This window comes from Ranitomeya variabilis, chromosome 2 (assembly GCF_051348905.1).
Source record: "Ranitomeya variabilis isolate aRanVar5 chromosome 2, aRanVar5.hap1, whole genome shotgun sequence".
NCBI lineage: Eukaryota > Metazoa > Chordata > Amphibia > Anura > Dendrobatidae > Ranitomeya > Ranitomeya variabilis.
The window spans coordinates 462,379,748-462,399,964 of NC_135233.1; the positions used below are offsets into that span (position 1 = coordinate 462,379,748).

General features: G+C 44.0%; 1 protein-coding gene across 2 annotated transcripts in view; it reads left to right on the plus strand.

Annotated features, from left to right (window-relative positions):
* Positions 1 to 20,217, plus strand: part of SPTBN2 (spectrin beta, non-erythrocytic 2) — a 183,006-nt gene that overhangs the window by 80,855 nt on the left and 81,934 nt on the right. Inside the window, exon 1 of one of the 2 annotated variants that reach the window (XM_077287516.1) lies at positions 5,633 to 6,106. The exons of the other annotated variant lie outside the window; for it this stretch is intronic. Within the exon in view, the coding sequence (XP_077143631.1) occupies positions 5,980 to 6,106 (127 nt within the window). The 5' untranslated portion in view covers positions 5,633 to 5,979. Of the gene's footprint in view, positions 1 to 5,632; positions 6,107 to 20,217 lie in introns of those variants that run through there. 2 annotated transcript variants of the gene reach the window in all.

Sequence of the window (20,217 nt, forward strand, 5' to 3'; positions counted from 1 at the left end):
AGTTACTGTTTTGGGGGTCTGGCTGCAAATGGGGGATGGGGAAATGTCTGGTCACACCACGTTTGGGCCACACAGCCGGGGTAATGCAGCTTTTCTTTGTTCTGTTTACATTTACTGTAAAACATGGTTACGATAATAATGGTTTCAATATTTTACAGCAACTTTGCAATGGAGGAAGTAACAAAGTTATACATAGTATATAGATAAGAACATCTGCTCTAAAGGTACCTTCACACTGAACAACTTAACAACGATAACGATAGCGGTCCGTGACGTTGCAGCGTCCTGGATAGCGATATCGTTGTGTTTGACACGCAGCAGCGATCTGGATCCCGCTGTGATATCGCTGGTCGTTCCTGAAAGTCCAGAACTTTATTTGGTCGTCAGATCGCCGTGTATCGTCGTGTTTGACAGCAAAAGCAACGATGCCAGCAATGTTTTACAATGGTAACCAGGGTAAATATCGGGTTACTAAGTGCAGGGCCGCGCTTAGTAACCCGATATTTACCCTGGTTACCATTGTAAAAGTAAAAAAAAAACACTACATACTCACCTTCTGATGTCTGTCACGTCCCCCGGCGTCCGCGCTGCTGCTCAGAGCTTCCTGCACTGAATGTGTCAGTGCCGGCCGTAAAGCAAAGCACAGCGGTGACATCACCGCTGTGCTTTAGGGCCGGCGCTTACACAGTGCAGGGAAGCGGACGCCGGCGGACGCGACAGACGGACGCGACAGACACCGGAATGTAAGTATGTAGTGTTTTGTTTTTTTTACATTTACACTGGTAACCAGGGTAAACATCGGGTTACTAAGCGCGGCCCTGCGCTTAGTAACCCGATGTTTACCCTGGTTACCCGGGGACTTCGGCATTGTTGGTCGCTGGAGAGCTGTCTGTGTGACAGCTCTCCAGCGACCACACAACGACGAAACAGCGACGCTGCAGCGATCGGCATCGTTGTCTATATCGCTGCAGCGTCGCTTAATGTGACGGTACCTTAACATAGGAAAATCTTAAAAATAAAACGCTATCGATCAGTAAATATCTCAAAGAAATGTCAAATAGACACATTTTTACATATATAATGTGGATTGGGGCTTAAGACTGAACTGATACTTTCTGCTTGTGGCTCAAATCATGTTCGCTTTTTCCTTCCAAAATTCATGAAATCTAGAAGGGAAGATGAAAATAAAGAAAAGGCAGAGAACACTGTGAGCTCAGATTGAATGTAAAGGCTGCAGCTGATCGGCTGCAGCGGTCATGAGCTTTTCCATGAGAACAGAGGACTGGTGGAGGACAGGTTTCGGTATGTGAGAATGTTATTTTTTCACTATCCTAGAGCCAATAGTGAGGTGTTGTATAGTTACTTTTTTTGGGGGGGTTGTTTTTACAGTGTTCACCATTCGGTATAATTTCTACGCTAATTTCATCCCGTCGGTCAGTACAATTATGGTGATACAAAATTGTACATCTTATTTTCAATATTTTTCCACTTTTGCATATAACCATACCAATTTTGTCTCCTATTTGTAGTTTTTGGCGTAAAGCGTTTTTTATTCTGACCAGACCATGTGACGGCTTTTATAAAACCCTGCAATATTTCTATACTTCAGTGTATTACGACTAAAGAGAGATGAAGACAGGAGACACAGGGAAGAGAGATGAAGACAGGAGACACAGGGAAGAGAGATGAAGACAGGAGACACAGGGAAGAGAGATGAAGACAGGAGACACAGGGAAGAGAGATGAAGACAGGAGACACAGGGAAGAGAGATGAAGACAGGAGACACAGGGAAGAGAAATGAAGAAAGAAGGAAGAGAGGAGGAAAGAAGAGAAATGAAGAGAACCAAGAGAAGAGAGGGAGATGAAAAGAAGAAAGATTAAAAGATGAGAAATTAAAGAGAGATGGAGGGAGAAGAGAGATTAAGAAAGATGGAATATGGGAGAGAAGAAATGAAGAGAGCTGAGAGGAGAGAGACGATAAGAAGAGAGAAATGAAGAGAGGAGAAAAGCGAAAAGATGAGAGGAGAGAAACAAGAGGAGAAAGATTAAAGAAGAAAAATTAAGAGAGATGAAGAGTAGAGAGAATAGAGATGAAGAAAGAAGAGAGTAGAGATGAGAATAGAGATGAAGAGAGGAGTAAAAAGATGAAGAGAAATGAAGATAAGAAAAGAGAAGAAAAAAAGATGGGACAGAAGAGGAGAGATATATAATTATGGCAGTGTATGTTTATTCATAGGAATATGTAAATTTATGTCCAAACATTATTTACGGATATTCCATCTGGATTTGTGGTGTATGAGAATTCTAGCTACTCGGAGGAGACTTGGAAAAATTTAATTCACACACTGAAGGTTTTGCAGTTGCGGAACTTGCCATGTTTAAAGGATTTTTTTTTTTTTATCCCCAGCATGTCAATTTCTGTTAGATACTTTGTGGAAATTCTGCACTTTTATTCTATTGATTTTAACGGAGTGTGTAAAATCTGCAGCATTTTTTCAGTATTACATTTTTCAATCTTCCCAGGGTCTCTATTACGAATCTGCCGATAAAACTGGTGCAAAACGTGGATTTATCAAAGAAATCCTTATTAGGCTAAACTCCCGCAAAGTTTGGTGCTCTTTTTCCATAGCATATTTACTTTCCAGGAAATGCAGCATCTTATGCAGGTAGGTGCACAAATATGTGGACAGTGACACACGTTTCAGCATTTTAGCTGTTACCAAAATATATTCAAGATAAGGATATATAATCAGTATGGACTTAAGGCTGCTGTCACGCTAGCAGTATTTGGTCAGTATTTTACATCAGTATTTGTAGCCAAAACCAGGAGTGGGTGATAAATGCAGAAGTTGTGCATATGTTTCTATTATACTTTTCCTCTAATTGTTCCACTCCTGGTTTTGGCTTACAAATACTGATGTAAAACACTGACCAAATACTGCTAGTGTGACGGCAGCCTAAAGTGCAGACTTTCAGCTTTAATTTGAGGGCATTCACATCCTAATTGGAGGAGTTTAGGAATTACAACTCTTTAATATGTAGCTGCCTCTTTTTCAAAGGACCAAAAGGTAATTAGACAATTATTTGGAAAGTACTTTAATGGGCTGCATGGGCTATTCCCTTGTTAATCTGTTATCGGTTAAACAGGTAAAAGGTCTGGAGCTGATTTCAGGTGTGACATTTGCATTTGGAAGCTGTTGCTGTGAACCCACAACATGCGGCCAAATGTGCTCTCAATGGAAGAGGAAACAGACCATCATTAGGATAAAAAAAGAAGAAATCCATCAGATGACAGATAGCAGAAATGTTAGAAGAGGCCAAATCAATAGTTTGGTACATTCTACAAAAATAGAACTTGGAAACTCAAAAAGGCCTGAACATCCAATGAAGTCAACAGTGGTGGATGATGGCAGAATCCTTTCCATGGTGAAGAAAAACCCCTTCATAACATCCACCCAAGGGAAGAACACTCTGCAGGAAGTAGGTGTTTCAGTGTCTAAGTCTATCATAAAGAGGAGACTTCACGAGAGTAAATACAGAGAGTTTACCACAAGGTACAAAGCATTAATCAGCCTTAAAAATAGATTGACCAGATTAGGCTTTGCCAAAAAAAATCTAAAGATGCCGCCCAGATCCGGAAAAGCAAAACTAAGATCAACCTGTACCAGAATGATGGAAGAAGAAAGTATGAAGAAGGCTTGGAACTTCTCATGATCCAAAGTACATCACACCCTCTGTGACACATGGTGGAGGCAGTGTGATGGCGTGGGCATGCATGGCTTCCAATGGTGCTGGGTCACTAGTGTTTATTGGTGATGGGACTGAAGACAGAAGCAGCCGGATGAATTCTGAAGTGTACGGGGCGATACTGTCTGCTCAGATTCAACCAAATGCAGCGAGGTTGATTGGACGACGCTTCTCATACAGGTGGGCAATGACCCAAAATATGCTGCGAAAGCAACACAGGAGTTTTTTATGGCAAAGAAGTGGAATATTCAGCAATGGCCGAGTCATCACCAGATCTCAGCCCCATCGAGCAGCATTTAACAGGCTTAAGAGAAAAACTTAAGGCAGAAAGACCCAGAAACAAGCAACAACTGAAGTCAGCTGCAGTAAAGGCAGCAAAGTATCACAAAGGAGGAAACTCAGCGATGGTGATGACCATGGCTTCCAGACATCAGGAAATCATTGTCTGCAAAGGATTCTCTACAAAGTATTAAAATTAACATTTTATTTAAAGTTCATTTGTCCAATTACTTTTGAGCCCCTGAAATGAGGAGGCTTTGTAGAAATGGTTTCACGGCATATTTTTGTTCAACCCCTTTAATTAAACCTGAAAGTCTCCTCTTCAATTACACCACACTTGTTTCATGTTAAATTCAAACTAGCGGCCTGCAGAGCTGAAATCACAGAGCGTCGGTCACTATCCAAATATTTCTGGAAATAACTGTAGTTCCTGCAAAATGTAGACATTTATATAAATCTGATTCCCACTGTGTTATTAACGCAGCAGAATCTGAAACCTGAAACATGTCGACTTTTCTTGCCGTAAATGTGCTTTTTATCTGCAGATTTTCCCATAGATTTCAATGAGATGAGGAATGTCTACGAAAAAAAAAGTGCGAGGTTTTAGTCAGTGTCACAGCAGAAATGCAATACAAAACTCAAGTCATCCACAGACGACTTTAAGAAAGCTTTATCAAAGCTAAGCAGAAGTTTGATGTAAAATATGACATAGCAAAAACAGACAAAAAGCCAGAAGAAAAAGCATTTAAAAACACTAAAAAAACAAACAAAAAAAACACTTTTCTGCACAGAAAACGAGTCAAGCAAAATAAATGTGATGTAACGAAAGCTCATACCCACTGTGCACATAAAGACGCGAACAGCGTCTTTTTTTTTTTTTTTTTTTTTTCTTATAGGCTTTTGAGGTGGAAACCGTAAAAAAATTTAAAATTGAAGCAGGGAAAAAAAAAAAGGGCAGAATTTACGTTCCATGTGAACACGGCCTAATTTACCCCATTATTTCAGTTTTTTTGGTGCTGATTCAAAGCGTTTTTTAAGTAAAAAAAAAAACTTGCATTCTGTACTTAAAAAAAATAAAATACGGTACATATTTTCCGTCTCCCTGTGGAAAACTATTAAGAAAAATGCACAAGAAAAATTAAAAAAAAGTAGATCTCAGCAGCATCATTAGACGCAGAGCGGCGCGGAGTTTTCAGGAAATCATAAGGCGATGATTACAGCTCTTTTTTCCTATGGTGTTGGATGGATTTTTTGTGTAATTTTTTTAGCTGGATTTTTTTTTTGCTTCCTTCAGATTCTGTACGGAAAAAGCGCGGTATTTACGCTATGTGTGAACGCGGACTTTTTGCTAATTCTGCAGAAGTTAAGCAGAACTTGAGATTTCTCGCACATGTGGACGGTTCTGGATTTTTTTTCCTTCCACATGTTGTGAGCGTCCAGGAGGGGACACACCTCGCCCGCTGTGTGAGTTGTTTTCTGCAGGACTGTACCACCTCCTGGTCCTCTCACCTCCTCCCCCGTCACACCTCCTCCCCCGTCACACCTTTCTCGGTGGTTGCGCCCAACCTGCCCCTCAGCGCGCAGGCTCCTCCCCGGCACAGACTTCATACAACCTGCCCGGGACGTGTAACAGGAGCAAGGTACAGGCGGAGCGGCGGGAAGCGCGCTGGCCGGAGCACAAGGAATCTCAGGAATTTCGGAAATTTGAGCCGGTTTTTTGGGGGCAGTTTTTTTTTTTTTTTTGTTAAGGCTTCTGTACTGGGAAAGGTGCAGTCAGGAGCCGCAGTCCCGGGACTTGTGCGCTGCCTATCGGCGCTACCTGGATTATATCGTGACACTGAGGGTCCGGCGGACTGACACCTGAGGACACGCGTTTCCGCCGCCGCTCTCCCCATGGAGGCCGCTCTGCTGTGACCGGGCGGGTAGTGTTTAGTTGCTGACAGCTCCCGGACCATGTTCCAGCTGGACCCCGGGTACATGGAGGCTCCGCGGCCCTCGTCCCCGCTGCTCTCCCCCGCAGCCTTCGTCAACTCGGTGCAGTACGCCAACGTGCTGGAGGGAAGGTTCAAGCAGCTGCAAGGTGAGAGGCGGTGACGTGTGAGGCGGCGGCTTCCGGCACTGCGCCCCCTGCTGGCCACTGCAGCCCTGCTCTCCAGCTGTGCAGTCCTCGGCATCTGTCCGGGGGAAAGCTGGCAGTGTGGCCAGGCGGCAGGGTGCCCTTCCTCTGCTCATAGATCCTGGCCATACTGCCATCATTGGCCGCCCCGACCCTCCCATGTACATATGATGTCACTCCGATGACATCACTCCGGACCTACTAAATGGGAGAGACATAGATCCTGGCCATACTGCCATCATTGGCCGCCCCGACCCTCCCATGTACATATGATGTCACTCCGATGACATCACTCCGGACCTACTAAATGGGAGAGACATAGATCCTGGCCATACTGCCATCATTGGCCGCCCCGACCCTCCCATGTACATATGATGTCACTCCGATGACATCACTCCGGACCTACTAAATGGGAGAGACATAGATCCTGGCCATACTGCCATCATTGGCCGCCCCGACCCTCCCATGTACATATGATGTCACTCCGATGACATCACTCCGGACCTACTAAATGGGAGAGACATAGATCCTGGCCATACTGCCATCATTGGCCGCCCCGACCCTCCCATGTACATATGATGTCACTCCGATGACATCACTCCGGACCTACTAAATGGGAGAGATGGCGGCAGACAGGAGGAGGCTCCCACAGTCCTGCCAATCTTTTCCATCACATCAGTTTTGCCTTGTTTAAAAGGAATCCCCCCCTCCCCCCCAAAATGTCAGCTTGTATGATCGCGGGCCCCAAAATGTTACTATGCGGTCCATACTGCAACAGGGCAAATCGGGGCATGGCCCCAGCACCTTACAGAGACGATGGGATTGTATGGAGACGTACGGGATCCCGAGTCTAATGGACGTGAAATGACTGTTTAGGCCACGTTCACACGATCAGTATTTTATATCAGTATTTGTAAGCCAAAACCAGGAGTGGGTGATAAATACAGAAGTGGTGACGAGTTTCTATTATACTTTTCCTCTGATTGTTCCTCTCCAGGTTTTGCCTTCAAATACTGGTGGAAAATACGGATTGTGTGAATGTGGCCTTGAAGGGTTAAACTCATGATAAATTGGTCAAGTTGCTGAGGGATTATTAAAAAAAAAAAAAAAAAAAAGCAACTTTGTAATAGACTTCTTTTTTATTTTTTTTTTTATTGAAAGTTCTCTCTGTTCTCAAGATTTGAGTAAATTGTGGAAAAGGATAATCCAGGGAGTAAGGAAAGAAAACTTCAAATTTATTCTAATGTGTTTTGGAAAGGGTTCTAACCCAAAAACGCGTTGCAATAAATTGTAAGATTTTTTTTTTATACTTACCGCGTGACGTAACCTTTTCCACCGCACTCCACTCTCCTTAACTTATGTCCGCTCTCCATTTGGTGTGAGTACAGCGGCCGGAGCAGCTACGGTTGGACTATAGATCACTCTTTACGTAGTTGTGCCATGCACATCCTGATCAAGTGAGCGACCAACCCTCCAAGTCACTGTCACCTGGGGCTCACGGTGTTACACAGGGATCTTCTTTTGATTTTGATCGCTCCATATTCTCAAGATCGAGGCATTTTAATTCTGCAGTTTAATACCTGGCAGTTTTCCTATGCAAAGAGCACAGCACTTACAAGCTCTTTGCAATACAGTCTGTAAGCGCTGCTCTGAATGTGGATGGATTTGACCAGCATCGATGCCTCTGGTTTTTTTTTTTTTTTTTTGTATATGCTGCCTATGCTTGCAGCATCATATAGCACATAGTTTGGGCCAGGGGTGCAACTAATGCCGCTGGTCCAATCAAATAGGAGCTTGTCAGTCCCCCCCCCCCCTCCAGAAGGGAAGCGGTGCACTCCAGAAAACCAATACTTACGATAATCCTAATCCTTTAAAGGGAACCTGTCACCCCCAAAATAGGTGAGCTAAGCTAAAGGTACCGTCACACTAAACGATATCGCTAGCGATTCGTGACGTTGCAGCGTCCTGGATAGCGATATCGTTGTGTTTGACACGCAGCAGCGATCAGGATCCTGCTGTGATATCGCTGGTCGTTGATTAAAGTTCAGAACTTTATTTGGTCGTCAGATCGCCGTGTATCGTTGTGTTTGACAGCAAAAGCAACGATGCCAGCGATGTTTTACAATGGTAACCAGGGTAAATATCGGGTTACTAAGCGCAGGGCCGCGCTTAGTAACCCGATGTTTACCCTGGTTACCAGTGTAAAATATAAAAAAACAAATAGTACATACTCACCTTCGCGTCCCCCGCTGTCCGCTTCCTGCACTGACTGAGCACCGGCCATAAAGTGAAAGTAAAAGCACAGCGGTGACGTCACCGCTCTGCTGTTAGGGCCGGCACTCAGTCAGTGCAGGAAGCGGACGCCGGGGGCACGAAGGTGAGTATGTACTGTTTGGTTTTTTTACATTTTACACTGGTAACCAGGGTAAACATCGGGTTACTAAGCGTGGCCCTGCGCTTAGCAACCCGATGTTTACCCTGGTTACCCAGGGACCTCGGCATCGTTGGTCGCTGGAGAGCGGTCTGTGTGACAGCTCTCCAGCGACCAAACAGCGACGCTGCAGCGATCGGCATCGTTGTCTGTATCGCTGCAGCGTCGCTTAAGGTACCTTCACACTAAGCGACGCTGCAGCGATACAGACAACGATGCCGATCACTGCAGCGTCGCTGTTTGGTCGCTGGAGAGCTGTCACACAGACAGCTCTCCAGCAACCAACGATGCCGAGGTCCCCGGGTAACCAGGGTAAACATCGGGTTGCTAAGCGCAGGGCCGTGCTTAGTAACCTGATGTTTACCCTGGTTACCAGTGTAAAATATAAAAAAACAAACAGTACATACTCACCTTCGCGTCCCCCGGCGTCCACTTCCTGCACTGACTGAGTGCCGGCCCTAACAGCAGAGCGGTGACGTCACCGCTGTGCTTTCACTTTACAGCCGGCGCTCAGTCAGTGCAGGAAGCGGACGCCGGGGGACGCGAAGGTGAGTATGTACTATTTGTTTTTTTACATTTTACACTGGTAACCGGGGTAAACATCGGGTTACTAAGCGCGGCCCTGCGCTTAGTAACCCGATATTTACCCTGGTTACCATTGTAAAACATCGCTGGCATCGTTGCTTTTGCTGTCAAACACAACGATACACGGCGATCTGACGACCAAATAAAGTTCTGAACTTTAATCAACGACCAGCGATATCACAGCCGGATCCTGATCGCTGCTGCGTGTCAAACACAACGATATCGCTAGCCAGGACGCTGCAACGTCACGGATCGCTAGCGATATCGTTTAGTGTGAAGGTACCTTAAAAAGCCCACTGGCATCAGGAGCTTATCTACAGCATTCTGTAATGCTGTAGATAAGCCCCGGATGTATCCTGAAAGATGAGAAAGAGGTTAGATTATACTCACCCAGGGGTGGTCCCGCTGCGGTCTGGTCCGATGGGCGTCGCGGTCCGGTCCAGCGCCTCCCATCTTCTTACAATGATGCCCTCTTCTTGTCTTCACACCGCGGCTCGTGTGCAGGCGTACTTTATCTGTCCTGTTGAGGTCAGAGCAAAGTACTTAAGTGCGCCGGGAAAGGTCAGAGAGGCCCCTGGGTGAGTATAATCCTAACCTCTTTTTCTCATCTTTCAGGTTACATCGGGGGCTTATCTACAGCTTTACAGAATGCTGTGTTTAAGCCCCTGATGCCGGTGGGCTTAGCTCACCTTCGATTTTGGGGGTGACAGATTCCCTTTAATAGGGTAGGTTCACATAGAATTTTTTTGGGAGGTGGATAATTCCAATTAGTTTTAAAAACTGAATCCATTTCCGGAAACGCTGCTTTTCTTTTTGTAACTTTTTGGAAGTGTTTGTCTTTGTCCAGTAAAATGATGGAAACCTGATAGATTTGTAAATTCACATACAGTGGAGCTGAAAAATGGAAATGTGAATGCGCCTGTGCAGCCCGTCCGTAGCTGTTATTTTATGGATATGGGTGTGTAAAGCAATCGTCCTCAACACCCAGATCTGTGATTACAGATGTTTATCACATTCCATGCTGAAGCCAACTGCACCCATCATGGGGATGTGGTGATCTGTAAAATGCCGAAGTCACCAGGCAGTGACTCATCAGGACTTGCCTCCCTCAGTGCCTGCGTCCCGCACCCCCTGAGCTCCTGTTACTGGGTACTCGGCAGAGGCCGCTTTGCCCACTTGTCTACCTGCTGATAGACATCTTAAAGATTGATTGTATTTCAATATCATTGGTGGTTTAATGATGTCTCCTTGTATGACCAAGGACCTCCTGCCCCCATCCCTGATGCCCCCAGAACTTTATTCATATTATATATAAATGACTCTGCTCCCATCAAGTATACCTCAGATTATACACCGCCATGTATCCCTATCATATAGGCTTACAGTGGAATATGTCGCTAATATACGTGTGCCATGCACATTAGATCAGTGCCCATTTCTGCCAATATCTATGGCCGTAAAGATTGCACTTCTTATTCTCCTGTTATCATGGTAAAGTCTGCAAAGTAAATCATTCTGTCCTTGAGCAGCTGAACACCGATCATACATATGAAATCGGAGGCACATCCCCCCCCCCCCCCATTCTGAACGTGGCCCCTATCGTGATCTTTTTATCTCCCAGGACATAGAGAAAGGTCACACATTAGATTGCTGTTGGCCAAACTCTTAAGATCCAAGTACCAACTCTTAGCTAACCCCAGTCTTCTGCAAGAACTCGAGGCTCACCATCAGTGGCGGACGCACAGAAAATGGAGCCTGTGCAGTAAAAATATATGGACCCTATAGCTCATCATAATGCACAATTCCACCTGCTTTGGAGGTGGTAGTGGTCCCCTTACCTCTCGGGTCCCGGTGGATCTGCACAGGTTGCACCAATAATATGTCCGCCCCTGCTCCCCATGCACATTGGTTGCCTACTTGCACCGAAATCAGTGAGTTCTACTGATTTACATCTCATGTATGGCTAGCTTTATGGATCTCACAAGTTTTTCTAGTATGCCTCTTTAGATGCTCTAGGGAAAAGTTTGGATCCTAAATGTCTACTGGATCTCGAGATATGCTGCCACTCTAATGTTGTGAGATGAGCTTCTCTGCTGAAGTAAACATGCATGCTCACCCAACCCCAGCTTGCATGTTTATATTCAGGTAGAACACTGATGTAATTGACGTTACCGTTCTGCCTGGAAGATCACACCTGATCTATACGTCCATGCCACGCATTAGCTTTGTCCCCGTATACAATTACAGTAAATATTTTGCCTCCAGTGTGGGACCACATAAAGTCACATAAGTATCAGTCCATTCAGAAAGCCACCCAATTTCTGTAATTGTCACATCAGTTGTCCTGCCGGTCTCTCTTATGCAGGTTACCGGTGTATTAATTGTACATGTTATGGCCACCGCAGCCCCAGCTTCCCGTAGGAGGCATCCTGCGGCTCCTCGTTGCCTCGTGAAGCCCTTTGATATGTTTCTGCCATTCAGCCATATTACGTCAGTTCTTTTTGGACTCTTTGTGACTTTGTTCCTGAGCGCTATTCATCTGCAGTGTATAATTATCCTTTGATACAGGGATTTCACACTCGTTCATCTCAGAGAACAGTTTGAAAATGATGACTGCGCTCCACCTAGACCTCAGTGTTGGATCTTATTTATTGTCAGATTTCCCTGTCTGTGTTACTTTCTGCTGTGATAGACGATAGCCTGAATCCCCTTAATGTTGCCTGGGGCTTGGGAGGCTCTAAGCACGGTTACCTACTGCATTGACGTGGACCGGTGACAAGAATACCTGGCACTCCTGGAACAATGGAGACATCTGACTGCTTGGTCAGAAAGTTAGAAGTGGATCCAACAAGAAGTTAAAGCGTCGGCGGTTCTTCCTTTTTAGAGTTCTCTTCTTTTACATGCAAGTCTAGTTTTGGCTCCAAAAATTCCACTTAAAACTACATTTGTGTCTCCAGTCTTTAAATGGTTATTCTCATCAATGGTTAAAATTCCAAAGGGTTTGTAAAAATAAGCAACTGTGCAACTTGGTACTTATTAAAAATCCTGTTCTTTCTCAAGGATGGAAGGATTCAATAGATTATTGCTTGTTGCATAGTCTGAAGACATGGCTGGTAACTTATCAGAGGTGGCTGGCCTCCTAGCAAGGAGTGCAGCGCTTACAAGCCCATTGTTATAGAGCTTGAAAGTGCTGCTCTGTAGCTGCCGTGGTCGCTTCAGTCCCCTGCACTTCCCCAATTTTTCCAGTGGCAAACTGCTTCAACTTGTAGTATTGGAAAGCACACCGATTGTGACTGTGCTACCAGCCCGAACTGTCAATCAAGCGAGTGTGCACACTCAGGAAGCAATAGAGCCATGTAATCCTGCTGAAGTTTAGAAACTCCTGTCAAGCAACCCAATAAACATTACTATTGCCGCTCCCTATGTCTGTTCAGTGGTCTGTGTTCCCCCTTCTCCAAAATGACCAAAAGGGAAGCAATGTAAGCACTGTGGAATGTCGGAACCATGCTTCCTCTGTCTTTCCATTGGTGTGGGATAGATCAGTGATGGTGACTATGGTGCTTTATCCATCACAAGGTCAAGAAAAAGCAATGGAGGCATGGTTTGGAATTTCCAAAGCGTTCCCCAATCCTCTGTGGCATTGGTTTTGGAGAAGAGGAGGATGAACTGGTGAACTGACAGAGGGAGACAAAAGCTGCAGAGCAGAGGGCATCTGGTATTGTGACTGTACTTATCATGGGGCATGAATAGTCAGATTGAAAGGCGGAGTGTTGCTTTTAGAGTTTATGCTACTTCACACATGACTGTCAACAAGAAAAAAAATGCTAAACACAACAATGTTTGTTTTTTGTTTTATTTGTTAATATTTTTGCTATGGCTTTTTTTTTTTTTTATGCTGCTACAGTCTTTGATATTTTTACATAGGAGAAAGGGCTGGTTTACAGATTTAGAATCTCTATCTCCCTATATTTACTGCTCCACTTTCGTGGCGAAAACTCTGTCCTGTGTTGAGCTGTGACTGGCTGATCGGAGTATCGGGCAGGATAGGGATATATTACCAATTCTCTCTTGCTGATCGGAGTACTGGACGGGATAGGGATATATTACCAGGTTCTCTCTGGCTGATCGGAGTACCGGGCAGGATAGGGATATATTAAGATCTCTCATTTTAAAACTTGCTGATGTTTTCAGCCCAATTATTATAGGTAGGAAACCCCCTTTAATGTTTTCTCTGAACCCACATAATGAGTTTTCTTGTGTTTGATCGCTCAACTAATGTCGCCTGTTACTACCAGGTTTGTGTTTTGTTGCTCCCACTAGTTTATATGATGTAGGACAATAGCTGGCGCTCTGTAATTGCTGATTTTATGGACCTGTGCGCTGCCATTGTTTGGAATGTAAATAAAAAGACAATGACTTTGTGTAAACCGAACCCGGACACCTGGTGTCGTCTTCATTGTGAAGGTCATACCTATTACGCAATGGTTGGTTAATATATAAAAGAGGGCATTATAGGGGTGAAAATGAGCGTTGTAACTTCCATTATTTTCTGAATAAGGCTGGATTAGTTATGGCTGTGCACATTAGTAGGAATATCATCTTCAAAACATCCTGATATTGGCAAGACCACCCAACAATTTGGTGGGTATGGAGGTGACCTGCTTCTCCTCCACAAAAGTAGAGAAGCCCCTTTTATAGGTGATAGGCAGTAACCTGTTGTTGTCCTCTCCCTATGGAGTGTGTATGAGTATAAGTAGGTCTGCATGGTGGCTCAATGGTTAGCACTGTTGCTTTGCAGCTCAGGGGTCCTGGGTTCAAATCCCACCAAGGAAAACATGTGAAGGAGTTTGTATCTTCTCTTCTTGTTTATGTGGGATTCCTAAAGGTGTGATGAATTATGAACATGCTGCTTGTAAGCAAAAATGTAAATTTAGGATACCGTAATAGTCTGATATATATGGTTTTATATTGTGCAGAGGAACATGTAACTTTTCTTGCAGGCTGGAGTTACAAGTTTGTATTTCATGGAGTAGTGCAAGTGTCATTCCTGACACCTAGGATTGTTTCCTACAAGCTGCAAAGGTTGGACATAAGTTAACCAAACTGGACATTCCTCATCCCCTGTAGTGGTGGAGAGGGGTGGTTGTACTGCAAAATTGACTTTTGAATATTCATTGTACTTGCACCTTTAACCCATTAAAGTTACATACCTCAATTCTCCCAAAAAAATGGCAGTCTGTCCTGGAGACCTGAGCCCACTGGGGATTTAAAAATGATTATTTGGACAATTGAAGAGATCACATGCAGGGTATTCGTCAGGTCTGAGTGTGTTTGTTCCTTCATTCCCCTACCCTCAAGGAAACAAGGAAATCATTTCTGCTATTTTTCCTTTTTTATTTTAGGATGTTCTTGACTATTTGTCTTAGTTTGTCTCTTACTTTCTTGCGAGTGCGATACTTTTTTTTTTTTGTATTGATTAAAATTATTTTACTTGTTTGTTAATATGTATACCCCCTCCTCTCATGTAAAGCACCATGGAATAAATGGCGCTATAATAATTTGTTTTGGCCCTTGTATTCTCCAAAGAACAGGAGATTTTTGCTACCTATTCCGAGAGTGGCATAGTGTAGGGTCAGAGAGCCTGATACCAGGGTTGTCACTTCCTCAGCAGCTTGCTGTAATTTTAATCGAGTGTTTTATCAGCAGTAGATTATCACTGCAGGACTAGGTGTCTCGTGCCAGGGAGTCCAGTTAATGTTTATAACCCTGTCCCCATCACTGATTGGCAGCTTGCTGTCTATGCACAGTGTACACAGGCAGCTACCAATCAGTGGTGTGGGCAGGGATATACACAAGTCGGCAGTCTGAGCTCTGCTACATCTGCAGCAGAAATGGTGATTTTTATCAACTGCCGCAACAGATCAGTGAGGCCATGTGCACACGTTCAGTATTTTTCGCGTTTTTTTTCATGTTTTTTCGCTATAAAAACGCGAAAAAAACGCTAACATATGCCTCCCATTATTTTCAGTGTATTCCGCATTTTTTGTGCAAATGTAGCCTTTTTTCCGCGAAAAAATCGCATCGCGGAAAAAAAAGCAACATGTTCATTAAAATGCGGAATTGCAGGGGATTCCGCACACCTAGGAGTGCATTGATCTGCTTACTTCCCGCACGGGGCTGTGCACACCATGCGGGAAGTAAGCAGATTATGTGCGGTTGGTACCCAGGGTGGAGGAGAGGAGACTCTCCTCCACGCACTGGGCACCATATAATTGGTAAAAAAAAAAGAATTAAAATAAAAAATAGTCATATACTCACCTTCGATGTCTTCCCGCCTCTCAGCTGCATGCTGCCGCTTCGGTTTCTATAGCTGGTGTGCGGTGAAGGACCTGCGATGACGTCACGGTCTTGTGATTGGTCGAGACCGGTCATGTGACCGCGACGTCATGGAAGGTCCTGAATCACACCGGCATCTATAGGAACGGACGCCTGCAGGTGAGTATAACCATTTTTTTTATTTTTTTATTATTTTTACACATTCTATCTTTTACTATAGATGCTGCATCTATAGTAAAAAGATGGTCACACTTGTCAAACGCTATGTTTGACAAGTGTGACCAACCTGTCAGTCAGTTTTCCAAGCGATGCTACAGATCGCTTGGAAAACTTTAGCATTCTGCAAGCTAATTACGCTTGCAGAATGCTAAAAAAACGCAAAAAAAATGCGGATTTCTTGCAGAAAATTTCCGTTTTTCTTCAGGAAATTTCTGCAAGAAATCCGGACGTGTGCACATACCCTAAGTGACACATCGCTGGAAGCAGGCTCTCTGCCCCTACATTATTTTGCTTTCAGATTCCATAACTAAAACCTGCTGACAGATTCCCTTTAAATTTACTGTCGTTTTCATCCACTTGTTTGGACAGTTAAACACAGCCAATTTTTGGAAATAAAGCAATATTTACGCTAAGTGGGAACATGACCTCAGTCTTAATTCTTGTCCTGTCTTGCATTACTGGCGGACATGGACAGAAAAGCCTTACCTCTTAGGCCCCTGTGCGGTCGCAAGGATTGCACCAGTGATGTCCGCCCCTTTTTGCAGTATCAGAGAAGACTTTTGTAGGCCAAAGTGAGTGAGTTCACATTAACTGTATACGATACACAGATGATGGCTGAGATATGCTGTGACTGTTGGAGCTCATAAACGTCTATGGAGAACTGTAACGCTCACTTCAGCAGAATGTCTGTGTCGGCTTCTAGCTCTTCCCTTCATAGAATTTTAAAAGCACCAACTGCCATCTTTCCTTAATGTGGAAAATCTGTTTTCACAGAACACAGATTTTACCCATGAATTGAGAGTGAAACATGAGTCCAGGAGGGAAATGAAGCAGATTTCTCTTATAAGACATATTACAAAGTTTCTTATCATATAAACTATTGATTTTATGAATTAAAAATTAAACGACGGTTGCTCTTTAATAAATGGTGCTGAAATCACTAGGACCCACTGATATCGGTTGGATCGGATGATCAGAGGGGCGGACTAGAGACTTTTGTGATGCAGGCCTCATACCTGGCCGTGCAGTGAAATTGGACAACGCAGGGAGCCGTCACACACGATCAAGGGTCCAGCCACATAAGAAGACACCAGTATCATAAATGGCATAGAAAAGATGGGGACTGCTGTAGATTTTTGCATTCGGGCCCAGGAGCGTCTATGCGGATGGCTTCTGCGTGCTGCACTGTGTCTTGTATGGATTGTGACTATTGTTGAGGAACATTACTTAGTTTCTGGCAATTGTATGAAAACTGGCAGCACAGATAAAACTGCACCATAATGGTCACTGTGTGTAATCCAGCCCTTTGAAGTGCGCCTGGAAACCCTCACGTGCGGGGTGGTGGTAAAAATCAATGAAGCACAAAGCATTTCGCTCCATGTACTGGTACAAAGCAGTTCTGCTGCTGTCATCTCCTCCACCCCCATACATCTAATGGAAAGCGTGACCTTCCTGCGTGTTATCTCACATATTTCAGAACCTATACATTTGTAGATCACAACTCCTACCTGTTCTCGAGCAGCTGCAGGAGATACTGGGGGGGCAGCCATGTACCCTCATACAAATGACGGCAAGATTGCAAACACTCAACTTTTTCCCTCCAACAGATGATACCTGGCCAAACTGTTCATAATGGGGTCTGGAGGAATAGTCAAGAACTTCCTAAAATAAAAAAGGAAAAATAGCAGAAATGATTTCCTTGTTTCCCTGAGGGCTGCTATACATTAAATGTAGCTGTGCAGCTATATTTAATGTTTACATCTGAGTGCCATCAGAGCTAATAACAACTGATTGGTAGGGGTATTGATTGTTGGACTCCCACCAATCTAATATTGATGACCCACCATAGAAAGAGGTGATTACGATCATTTGACTAGAAAACCCCCATTAATCAGGATTTTCTGATTTTGGAAAACCCATATTCCCGAACTGCAAATTTGCTTTAAAAAAAAAAAAAAAAATTTTGCCTTGCTCACCCTTCTAGGGCCCAGCTCTGAGTCTGTTAATGCTCTGTGTCTATTTTCTGCAATGCTGACATGTTGCCAGAATTGCAGCCAATCGGTGAACTTAGCGGCTCTTTACATCGACATGGGAAAAGCTGCTATGCTCACTGATCAGCTGCAGCGCTATGGAGGTGACATCCGTGCTGCAGACAGTAACGGACACACCAGGAGCAGTGGTGGAGACTCAATGGTGGACCCTTGCAAGGTGATTAAAGCTCATGTTTTTTTTTAAAAGCAAACTGCGTGAATTTTCTAGTTTTGGAAAGTCTCTTTAAATCTGATCTTGGAAACGCCAGGTTCACCTAAATGCAGTTTGTTTTAAAAAAAAAAAAACAAAAAAAAAAAACCTGCTTTACTCCCAACCCTGTCACCGAGTCTCCGCCACTGCTGTGTCTATTTCCTATAGCCATGTGTGTGTCAGGTCTATATGGATATTTATCTGGTATCACTGCATAGTCCCATAGACACAGCAGTTCTGCCATGATATACTGGCATACATTGTATTGAACCCCCTCTTGGCTCTGCAATTTCTATGTGTTTAGTCTTGAACATTTGTGATGTCTCCAGGGAATCATCACTAGCCATGCTGGCAATGGATAAAAGGTGACTTTTTATTATTCCGTCTCCCGGCCCTCCCTTTCTTCCACACCCTATGCCGTCTTTACTATCACCAGGTATGAACAGGAGAGATTATTTGTTCAGTGCCACAGGGTCCTGGATCTCGGAGTAATTGCCTATAATTATGTAATTGCCGGAGCGCACACTTATGTATACATTCTGTGCCGGCGCATCCTGCGGTTTTCTCTTATGTTGTAGATCACTTCACACAGGAACATATTAACAATCCTGAATGTAAAGGTTACAATTCATTATACTGTAAATTATATTTTACTGACGTATATTTCTATCACTTTGACCCCATTACCTAAAGCCTCTGTGCATCCTGTGCCCATTTGCTGTGCCATGAAAATTGTTTGCCTGTAACTTTTCAGTTTCAAAATTGCAAATCGTTCCCAAAAGTGATTTCCTGTTCTTCAATTAATTTGACTTTGTCCACGTTTGAATATATTCTACTCATGAGGGCAATGCATACTTGTGTCTTGTACCAAGCTTTATTCTTTATCCTCCATGCATACGATATGGGATAACTTGCTGCATGCAGGAGGTCTGACCTCTGGGACCCCACTGATCCTGAGCGGGGCTCTGTTAGATAAACCAGCAGAGCGATCGGACCGCCAGAATTTGGAACAGTATCCACTATCCTATGGATTGGTGATAACTTGCTTGGCACAGTATGCATTCACTGGATAGACACCATTGTGCAGGCAAAATGTATGTTCGGCAGGCATTCGTCCTCTGCATTGCTCACCTATTGGCTTTTGCAAACCGCTAGGACAGCAGGCACCACCTTGTGCTGTGGTAGTCATTATCTTCATCTTCATACGTGACTACATCTTTTTTGGTTAAAAAAAAAAAAAAAAAGTGAAAAGCAACACCACAGTTTTTTTTTTCATTTATTTATTTTTTGCCAAATCTGGAAAAGGAAATATAAGGAAAGGCTTGTACTTCCTGTTGGATTCAATTCTGGTTTTGACTTAAAAATTTGCCTGTTATTCCATCAAATGTGATCACATCTAGGGGTAAGCGGTGCCTATGTTATGCCACTATTTAGGCCGGCCTCACACTAGCGAGTTTTACGGACGTAAGAGCGCAGAAATTACGTCCGTAAAACTCGCAAAATAAACGGCACAATTATTCTCAATGGGGCTGCTCCTATTAGCCGTATATTACGGTTCAGTATTATACGGCTTTCTACGGCTGTACAAAATCGCAGCATGCTGCGTTTGTCAGCGTATTGCGCAAAAAAATCGCTAATGAAAGTCTATGGGGGCGAGAAAAATACGGATTCCACACGGACCTGCAGTGTGACTTGCGAGAAATACGCAGCGGTGTTAGTGAAAAGTCGGTAATTCAATTGCCGGCTTTTCATTTCTCCTGCACAAACCCGACAGGATATGAGACATGGTTTACATACAGTAAACCATCTCATATCCGCTTTTTTTTTGCATATTCCACACTACTAATGATAGTAGTGTGTATGTGCAAAATTTCAGCGCTGTAGCTGCTAAAATAAAGGGTTAAATGGCGGAAGAAATTGGCGTGGGCTCCCGCGCAATTTTCTCCGCCAGAGTGGTAAAACCAGTGACTGAGGGCAGATATTAATAGCCAGGAGAGGGTCCATGGTTATTGGCCCCCCCGTGGCTACAAACATCTGCCCCCAGCCACCCCAGAAAAGGCACATCTGGAAGATGCGCCTATTCTGGCACTTGGCCACTCTCTTCCCACTCCCGTGTAGCGGTGGGATATGGGGTAATGAAGGGTTAATGCCACCTTGCTATTGGAAGGTGACATTAAGCCAGATTAATAATGGAGAGGCGTCAATTATGTCACCTATCCATTATTAATCCAATTGTTGGAAAGGGTTAAAAAACACACACACA